The sequence below is a fragment of the Camellia sinensis genome, chromosome 5 (assembly GCF_055761805.1).
Source record: "Camellia sinensis isolate YWXY chromosome 5, ASM5576180v1, whole genome shotgun sequence".
Lineage (NCBI taxonomy): Eukaryota > Viridiplantae > Streptophyta > Magnoliopsida > Ericales > Theaceae > Camellia > Camellia sinensis.
The window spans coordinates 25,427,077-25,437,887 of NC_138965.1; the positions used below are offsets into that span (position 1 = coordinate 25,427,077).

At 40.0% G+C, this 10,811-nt stretch overlaps 1 protein-coding gene across 1 annotated transcript; it reads right to left on the minus strand.

Moving 5' to 3' along the window:
- Nucleotides 1–3,056: 3,056 nt before the first annotated feature.
- Nucleotides 3,057–4,606, minus strand: LOC145791273 (uncharacterized). The gene is made up of 3 exons (XM_082871617.1): nt 3,878–4,606; nt 3,605–3,785; nt 3,057–3,427 (listed from the first exon to the last, which is right to left on the minus strand). Exons 1-3 carry the CDS (start codon nt 4,604–4,606, stop codon nt 3,057–3,059), a joined length of 1,281 nt encoding a protein of 426 aa, XP_082727743.1.
- Between the last annotated feature and the right edge of the window lie 6,205 nt (nt 4,607–10,811).

A 10,811-nucleotide genomic window follows, 5' to 3' on the forward strand; every position in this document is an offset into this window, starting at 1 on the left:
TTATCGTTCGAGTAGTAATAGATACATTTCTTTCCTAACAGATACAATTCATTCCACAAGGCATTACAACATAGTTACTTGAACTTATTCTCTTGTACAGCTTCATCTTAGTCATTTAACAGCACAGGATAAAGGACGAACATATATCACAAGCATATATGAGGGTCGGGTTGTTACACTCTTCCCCCCTTAAAAAAATTTGGTCCCTCAAACTTACTTTTACCTTAAAACGGAAACAGATATGGATACTGTTGCTGTATATCCTCCTCCTTTTCCCAAGTAGCTTCAGTGCCATAATGTTCTTGCCACTTTACCTTTACCATTGGAATTTCCCGATTGCGCAATTGCTTTACTTGTCGCTCCAAAATTCAAAGTGGTCTTTCTTCATAGCTTAACTTATCATCTAGCACAAGTTGGTGATAGTCTATGACATGAGATGGATCTGATAGGTATCCTCGAAGCATAGAAACATGAAACACATTATGTATTTGACTCATACTCGGCGGAAGAGCCACCCGGTAAGCTACCAAACCCACTCTTTCTAGAATTTGGAAAGGGCCAACATACCGGGGCGTTAATTTACCTTTTTTCCCAAATCTCGGATGTCCCTTTAACGGGGTGACTTTCACGAACACATAATTACCCACTTCAAATTCCAAATCCCTTCGTCTGTTATCTGCATAGCTCTTCTGCTTGCTTTGTGTCGTTTTTAACCTCTCCCGGATAATTTTAACCTTTTCAGTTGTTTATTGCACAATTTCAGGACCCAACAATGCCCTATCCCCGACTTCAGCCCAACATACAGGGGAACGACATGGTCTTCCATACAGAGCTTCATAAGGTGCCATATCAATGCTCGAATGGTAACTGTTATTGTAGGCGAACTCTATCAACGGTAGATGGGTTTCCCAGCTTTCTTGAAAATCCAATACACACGGTCGGAGCATATCTTCTAAAGTTTGTATGGTTCTCTCAGATTGACCATCAGTTTGAGGGTGAAAAGCGGTGCTGAACGTAAGTTCGGTACCCATAGCCTCCTGTAAACTTTGCCAAAATCTTGAAACAAATTTGGGGTCCCTATCTGACACAATTGACACTGGAACACCGTGAAGCCTTACAATTTCATTTATATACAGTACTGCCAGCTTATCCGCATTATATTGAGTCTTCACAGGCAAGACGTGAGCAGACTTGGTTAATCGGTCCACAATGACCCAAATTGAATTCATACCTCGAGGAGTTCTCGGTAACCCCACCACGAAATCCATGGTCAAATGCTCCCATTTCCATTCCGGGATTGGAAGGGGTTGTAATAATCCTGCTGGTCTTTGATGTTCCGCTTTGACTTGTTGACATTGTAGACACTTAGAAACAAATTCCGCGATCTCCTTTTTCATATTTGGCCACCAAAAATTTTGTTTTAAGTCTCGGTACATTTTAGTACTTCCCGGGTGTATTGATAATCTCGAGGCATGTGCTTCCCCTAGCAATTTCCGTTTAAGCTCCAACACATTGGGGACACATATTCGACCTTGAAACTTTAATACCGAATCTACGTAACTGAATCCCGATTTTGGTTTTGCCTCTAACTCTTCATAGATTTTCCTTAAGGTTTCATCTTCTAGTTGATGTAACTTAATCTCTTCCAGCAAGGTGGGTTGAGCTCTTACTGCTGCTAGTATGGCCTCCTGTTCACGTACCACCAGGTCCATATTCATTTTATCCAGTTCGTTCCTCAACTCCTTTCTTTCTATCAACAGATTTGCCAAATCCCCCGTATTCTTCCGACTAAGTGCATCTACCACCAAGTTAGCTTTACCAGGATGATATTAGATCTGCAAGTCATAATCCTTAATCAACTCAAGCCACCGCCATTGTCGCATGTTCAACTCTTTCTGGGTAAACAGGTACTTGAGGCTTTTATGATCAGTGTAAACTTCGCAGGTTGTACCATAAAGATAGTGCCGCCATATTTTTAAAGCAAAAACTACTGCCGCTAATTCGAGATCATGTGTGGGATAATTTTTCTCGTGGGGTTTCAGTTGCCGAGAAGCATAGGCAATAACCCTTCCATTTTGCATCAGCACACAACCAAGCCCCTTGTGCGAAGCATCACTGTAAATTACGAATCCTTCGGTACCAGATGGCAAAGCCAGAACTGGTGCTGTCGTCAATCTTGTTTTTAATTCTTGGAAGGCGGATTCCCGTTCCTCTGACCATTCGAATGCAACTCCTTTTCGTGTCAATTGGGTAAGTGGCACAGCGATTTTGGAGAAATTTTGAAAAAACCTCCTGTAATATCCAGCTAGTCCCATGAAACTTCGTATCTCAGTTACATTAGTGGGAGTTGGCCAGTTCACAATTGCTTCAACTTTGTGTGGATCAACAGAGACTCCTTCCTTTGTCACCACGTGCCCCAAAAATGCCACTTCTTGTAGCCAGAATTCACATTTCTTTAACTTTGCATACAGTTTCTTCTCCCGGAGTGTTTGAAGGATTAAACGAAGATGATCCTCATGAGCTTCTGCACTCTTCGAGTATATAAGAATATCATCAATAAAAACCACCACAAATTCGTCTAGATAGGGCTTGAAGACGCGATTCATTAGATCCATAAATGCTGTTGGTGCGTTTGTAACCCCGAAGGGCATAACCAAAAATTCATAATGGCCGTACCGGGTTCGGAAAGCTGTCTTGTCCACATCATCGGCTTTAACTTTCAATTGATGGTAGCCAGACCGTAAATCAATTTTTGAGAAAACTTGTGCCCCTTGTAACTGATCAAATAAGTCATCTATCCGTGGTAAGGGGTACTTATTTTTAATTGTCACCTTATTCAGTTCCCTATAGTCGATACATAACCGAAGTGTTCCATCCTTCTTTTTCACAAACAATACTGGCGCACCCCAAGGAGATACACTCGGGCGGATAAATCCCTTGTCAAGAGGATCCTGTAATTGAATCTTCAACTCTTTCATTTCAGCTGGTGACATCCTATAGGGTGTCTTCGAAATGGGTTGGGTTCCAGGCGCCACTTCAATTATAAACTCGATTTCTCAGTCTATTAGTTGGCCCGGCAATTCTTCGGGAAAAACATCCGAAAATTCACAGACCACTGGGATCACATCAATATTCCCATTCATCCCTTGCCCTTCTAAAACGCTACATAGATACCCCTGATAGCCTTTTCGTATTAAGTTGCAAGCCTTCACGGCAGATATCAAATAAGGTGGCGAAATCACTTCCTGCCCTTGAACTATAGACTCCGATTGCCCCGGAGGATAGAAATTAATTTGCTTAGTCACACAGTTTATAGTTGCACCATAAACACTTAGCCAATCCATTCCCAAAATAACATCAAAATAGGTCATATCGAGAGGCACTAAATTAGCATACACCCGAATATCCCCAAGTTGAAGTTCACAAGCTGAGTATATAGTAGCACAAATCATAGACTCTCCCAAGGGAGAGGACACACACAACATGCAAGATAAGTTTTCTTCAATTTTATCTAAATTAGGAGCGAAGAATTTCGACACAAAAGAGTGAGTGGAGCCAGAATCAAACAATACATGCGCAGATTGACCACAAATAGTAAATGTACCTGACACCACTGTTGCTGTATTTTGTACATCACCTGGAATCAAAGCGAACACCCTACCTTGTCTTGCAATGTCTTTGTTATTACTCGGTTTGGCAGCCGCCTTCGCATTGGGGTTAGTGTAGACCCCGCGGAACTTGTAGCGGGTCGATTGCCTTTTTGTTGAGCCAATTGTGGGCAATCCCTTACCAAATGTCCCGTTTTCCCACATTTAAAACATGCTCCAGTCTTCCAGTGACAAGTTCCTCGATGTTGCCTTCCACAGTCTGGACACACCGGAGTGGAATTTTGAGTCGTAGCAGTGGTGCTGAAGTTCCCTGAATTGTGCTTCTTAGCGGGTGGAGTAATGGATCTCTTTGACCATGGGTTGTTTTGTCTCTTCCCTTTCCACTCGGAAATCCGATTCTGGGCCGCAAGGTTTCCTTCTGCGATAATAGCCCTTTCTAGCACCTCAACATATGTGGGTAATTTTAGCATATTGACCCGGTCCAAAATGGCACCTCGTAATCCCCCTTCAAATTTTCGTGCCTTCTTATAGTTTGTATCTACCATATGAGGGGCAAACCGAGCTAATTCAGCAAATTGGGCCTCATATTCTGCAACAGTCTTATTTCCTTGTCTAAGAGTCTCAAATTCCGTCACCTTCTTATCTCGCATGCTTTGAGGAAAATACTTATCATAGAACAGCTCCAGAAATCTACCCCACGTTAAGTCCCGATGCACTGTTCTTGTAAGCATCCACCATCTTCGCGCCTCATCTTCAAGAGTAAAGGCGGCAAGTTGCACTTTTTGGGCTTCAGTACATGGAAATACTTCGAACAATTTCTCTATTCCCAACACCCATGCTTCAGCTTTCATAGGTTCTATCCCCCCCTTAAATGATGGTGGTTTCATCTTTTTAAACTCCATTGTGAGTGTGATGGTTCGGTCCTCAACATGAACATCTTGTACTGCAGGTGGAGGTACTGGTGGTGGTGGCAGTTGTTGTCTTAGGGTCTCCGCCATGTCCATAATCATTCTTTCCATTCGGTCCAACCGTGCCGAGGTAGCCTCGTCCGAATCTTCCACCCTTGTTCTCACCATAACCTACATAACATTCAATTATATCCGGCAAACAAAGTTCAAATTGTTAGCGTTAGCAGAGTACATTCTACGTTGCCATCGATCTTTCATACATTTTTAGGATGCCATGCATGATGCTTAAGTCTTTTCTAGACATCCTAAGGTTCAATGGATCTGTGTGTGGGATAGCAACTCGTGCTTTGATACCACTTGTCACACCCCTAACTTGCCCCTAAAAGTTTGGGCATGACCTAAACAGAAAAAGACACTTAACCTGGTTCCATAAAGGGGCCTGCCCGGAAGCTGTAAAACATAATTGATAAAAATCAGAAAATAGGACATCCATTGAGCTACTAAGTCATGCCAGGATCAAAAACATTTCACAGGACAAGTACATCAAAAGCCAAAATACATTTAAGAGTTAGTTATTTACAGGCATATACAAAACCAACCCCGAGGTGGGGTATATAACAAAACCATTAAGTACGTAACAACTTAAGCCAATAGCAAAAATGTGAGCCATCATCTAACAACTCCACAAAAGTAGGGTCCCGACCCCAAGCCTGGCTGTGCCTAGGCTGACAAAAGTATGACGATGCCGAGCTAAGATTGACCTCCTGGTTGATTACCTACAGAAACAGACATAACATAGGGTGAGCCAAGCTCAGTGAACAATAGTACTAGTATGCTTGTAAACATATTTAATGCTGAAATCATGTAATTAGTCTGTCTCTGTATGGCTTGTTGGAACAACATAATCGGTTTATAATTTTCATAATGTGGCCCCTGGCCTAAGAACTTCACACATTCAGAAAAGAGTCCTTGGGTTCATAATTTACAATTCATCACATAGACCTCTGGTTCTTTTTGATTCACAAGCTTACAATAGTATAAGTTCATATTTCACACATCGGTCCTTGGCCTCATTGATTCATCATTCACAAACGGCCCTTGGCCACATTGGTTCACAATTCACAAATGACCCTTGGTCACGTAGTTTCACATTAGGCTCGTAGCCACATTGACTCACAAACGGCTCTAAGCCACATTGGTTCACAAATGGCTCTAAGCCACATTGGTTCACAAATGGCTCTAAGCCACATTGGTTCACAAATTCACAATTGCCTTGATACATTCTACTAGTCACAAGCTTCCACATAAGATGTGTACAACTTCACAACCCTTTTCAATGTTTCTACAATTTCGTATTGAATCACTTATAGCAAATATATCATTTTATACCAACACAAGTTTGATAGTGAAATTTGTAACGACAAGATATAACGTCAATACATAATATGATAAAACTTTCAACAAGGGTCACAACGTCAATAAACATAAATACTAAGTAGAGATACATTGAAGTACTATCACTCACTGTGTTGTGTCGGTGCACTTCCTTTTGAGGCGTTTCCTACACACATGAAAAATCACATTAGTCCCTTTTATCCTTGTTAAATCAACATTCAGTTCACTTACTTTGATTGAATTAACGAACATTCAAACAATATAAATTGCAGGTTTTGACAACATTAGAGGACCCAACACGCAAAACGGAGCATCCCAACTTTTCTGGCTTGAGCCGCACGTGCGGCTAGGATCTCCCGCACGTGCGGCACACCTCCCGCACGTGCGGCATTGAGGCCCCGCACGTGCCTTTTTTGCAGTGCTGAAGTCCAAAATTTTGCCATTTTCCCGCACGTGCAGCAGTGACTCCCGCACGTGCGGCTGGGGTTCCCGCACGTGCGGCCTTAGGCCCCGCACGTGTGGCGATTCTGCACCAAAAGTCCGAAATTTCTGCATAATTTCTTCCCCTAGTAGACATGTTTAGGGCTTCAAAATCCAGCTTTAAATTACCAATATATAAGCTCAAAACATGTGAATACATGTGAACAAGGATCAAATTACATATTTCATTTGAATAAAAATCAAATCATGAATCCACAACTTAACTTCACTCCCATTCGCAAGGTTCCTACTTGCTCTCACATCTCAACTCATAAACATAAAATCATGCCACATACTTGAATTCAAACAAGTCAATTGAAGAAATAGAGTAAGGTTTCTCATAGATACTTCAAATTGAGTCAAAACATGCAAGGTAAGATCATCTTGCTAATTTACTACTTCTCATACTCACATCACTACAATTCCAACTCTTAGGAACAAGATTATAGAAACATCTTCACATAAATTATGACAAGAAGGGTTGTGGATGGAAATTAGACAAACATTTACATACCTTAAGCCCAAATCTCAACCTTCTTGAGGACCTTCTTTCTCTATCCCTTCACTTCTCAAGTCTAGAGTTATGAGTTTTTTTTTTTTTGTTTGTCAAATGACCAAGATCACATATATATATTTCCATAAGGAGAGAATAAGACGAAAATCTATCGTTTACACATCTGAAAATTGAAATTTCACAGAAGTGCTTAATATTACCTAAAAATTATGCTGGTTCCAAATATATGATCAATTTTGACTTATTAAGCCGCTAAGGCCCTCAATTTCTACTTTATCGTTCGAGTAGTAACAGATACATTTCTTTCCTAACAGATACAATTCATTCCACAAGGCATTACAACATAGTTACTTGAACTTATTCTCTTGTATAGCTTCATCTTAGTCATTTAACAGCACAGGATAAAGGACAAACATATATCACAAGCATATATGAGGGTCGTGTTGTTACAGTGTTCTTGGTTTTATTACTTGGAACTGATTTCCTCTTCAAGAGGTATAAGCTTTTGCCTCTTTACTTGCTTTATCTACTCTTTTTCTTGCAATTTTCCAACTGCTTTTGGGATGTAAAAACTCTATATTTTTTGGCTGAAACTTGGATTTTAAGGCCATTAAAGGTTGAGGGGTGGTTCACCCTTCTTTGCACCTTGTTTTGAAGGCCTTTTCCCTTATGTTTCTCATCCTTTTACTATCTATTTTTGAGCTTTTAAACACTATTTTTCAGAGCTATTTTAATGGCCAAAATCATGTTTTAAAGTCCAAATTTGGAGGGGTTAGCCTCCCCTCATTGTGTCTTGCTCACTAGCCTAGCTTGTGCTATGTTTTAGCTTATTAATCTAGCTATTTTTGTTTTAATTCCAGCATGTTTTAGGACTATTTTTAGACTGTTTTAGCACTATTTTTGATTGATAGTTACATTTGAGCTTTGTTTTGCATGCTTGTAGTGTAATTGTCCTCATGAGTTTGGTGTTCTAGGCCTTAGATACCATCTTATTTGAGTTGATTGCATTTATTTATGACTTTCCATACTTGTGATCACTCTTTATCACCTCTGCAACCTCCCTCCTTTCTTGGCTTTTGTTTTGTATTGAAAGTGGTTCAAACTACTTGTTTGTTTAAACATGAGATTGAGATGTCATGCTTAATGGTTTAATCCCTTTGGGGTTCATTACCAACGGTATGATGTCTCTTTCATGCCCAAGACAACACTTAGTTTGAGCCCTCTTTCCATTAGAGGACTCAAACTCACCTTTGGACTCAATGAATTAAAGGATGGTTGATAATTAAAATGAAGTAATTAATATGGGACTAAAATGGTGCAAGATAATAATTGATTTCGCGTTCAATCGGACGTTAATTGAACACATGGAAGTTTGAGGCATTTCATACTCATTAAGTGATGAAATGATTCAAGTTCCCAAGGTCACCACTTTCCTTGATCAATTCATGAAAGGGAGGAGGTTTGAGTCTTATTTTGTTGCATTTATTGAACTTGCACATTTTGGTTCATGTGCCATCATGCAATGAAATTGCTTGAGTTGATGGTTTATGGACCAAGTTTTGTCTCTTCTTTGATTTGTTCATGATAAGGAAGGGTGAGTTGTGCAAACAACCCTTGAGAATACCTTGTGCATGCTCTGTTTGTTCTCTGTTGCAACAAGATAAACCCTGCAATAGTGGCCGATAGGCCATTTTCTATGGCAGGCAGGCCACCTTGATGGCCGGCCGACTATCACTAGTGGCTGGCAGGCCCTCACTCTTGGTTAACCAGCCGGCCGACCACTAATGCAAACTTCAGCAGTGTGTTTTTTGAGCAAAGCAAAGTTATTCTGGAAATAGACAAAGGTGTTAGTGTTCTACTGTGCAACATAGACCTTCTAGAAGCAAAACAGTGGCTTTTCGGGTGAAAACCGAGCACGTGCATGAGCATTCCTCGCCTATCGAGCATGTTTAATTTTAAATATTTAGCTTAGATATTTGTTGTAATTAATTAGTTGTAGCTAGTTAATTTTGTAAAGTGTTGTAATTAATTAGTTAGTTAACTAGTTGGTCAATTTTGCCTTGTAATTATTTTAGTTAACTAGAATAGTTAGTTAATTAATTTGTTATAATAATTAGTTAAGTAGTTTAGCTAATTTCATTTGTTTTGTAATAATTAGCTTAGCTTTAATTAGTTAGTTAGTTAGTTAGTTAGTTCATTCGGACTCTCCTTCATTGGAGTGCAATGTTGTAATAATGTATGTTTTCCAACCCCACATCTTTCTCTCTTTTATTTAACTGCTTATGATAGTTAGCTTAAGCACATCATGTTTTGTTTAGCATATTTCATGATTTGCATCCACTTGTATCGCATGCACCGAGGCTCGGTTCATCATTCTAACTTGCATTGTTAGTTTAAATACTTCTTTGAATACGTGCTTAGACCGTATGCTATTTTAATGATTCATATGTCATATAAGTAGTCGAGCCTAGTATTTGTATATCGCATGTGTTGCATTAGTCATATTGCCTAGTTAGGATCATGCACTTTTCTAACTTTATCAATTTTTTGGCTTAGAGTACTAGGTGAGCTTTTACTCACTTTAGCATAATTGCATGAGTGCGATTTTTGCCATGTTTAGCATGTTTTCCATGAGGCTAAATGCTCATTTGATAAATTGCTTGAATGCCTGTGGACGGAGGCTAATTGTTTGAATTGGAATAATTTGAGTAATGTTTATATGCGATCACTTTTTCAAATGGTACATATTCGAAACAATTTAAAAAAAAAACAAACAAACAAACAAATATGAACAAGTGTTCCAATTCTTGCAAAGTTAGTCTATACTCGTGTGTGTGTGCGCATCACATAGCAATGCTAGCCTAATAAATCGGAACAAGAGCATATAATGTAAATAAGATTCCCATCATGATTAGTAGAGGCCGATATCGGGCGAGCGGGGGTGCTCAATTCATGACCTTCCTCTCTCGTACCTAAGTTCCTGAGCCGAGACAATCTTGGTGATGACGGACATGTGGCCTTTGGCACGAGTCATGGGTTTTCTAAATTTTCCAAAAATAAAATATTTAGGTGGCGACTCTGTATTTGGCAAAGCAGTTCATTTTTGGCAATTTGATTCAAAATTGATTTTCTAAATGATTTGCCAGATTAGGACTCTTTGGTGATTATCTATTTCACATTGCACTTGTGAGATCAGATTCAGAGCCGCGGGAGTCCGATATTGTAGGGCTTATTCAACTTCCGAAAGGGCGCTCGAAAAAGTCGAGCTACAATTTCTGGTGACTCTGCTGGGGAAATTAGAGAACTTGACTTGAAACTCATGATGTGAAATTTTATCTACACTTATATATTTCTTTGCATTTCATTTGCATTGGTGCGTTTAAGTCACTGTGTTTTCTATATGCTATTCCTAGACGGTTTGCCGAAGGCTTGCCTAAAATTTTGCCAAAAGGCTAACCGGTCACGGCTTCTGCCATGATGGGAACACAACCCTTGGATTTGGACTACCGCTGTACCGTTTGATCCTCCTTTCACTTCGCGGTGTTAGGTGTGACAGGTATATTAGGTAGTCTTGTTGAGGTACCCTTTTGACCATTTGGCCAAGTTGCATATCGAAAGCCGTAGAGATTGTCCCAAACTAGGACATGATGTTCACCCGAATACAGGATTGCGTGAAACCACTTTGTTTGAATAGTGAATCCTAGTTCCTGACGAAACTAGGACAGGGTAACCTTACCCCCCTCATAGGGGTGTTTTGGCTCTCACTTAACTGGTATGTGCTTTATAGTGAAACTGTACAGGAATATGTGTATCAACTGCAAGTTGGGTATCAATTTTGGGGGCAGAATTCAGTGTTGAGTGTAGTCCTACAACTTTGATTACATCTGTGTGTTGTTAACATCTTAG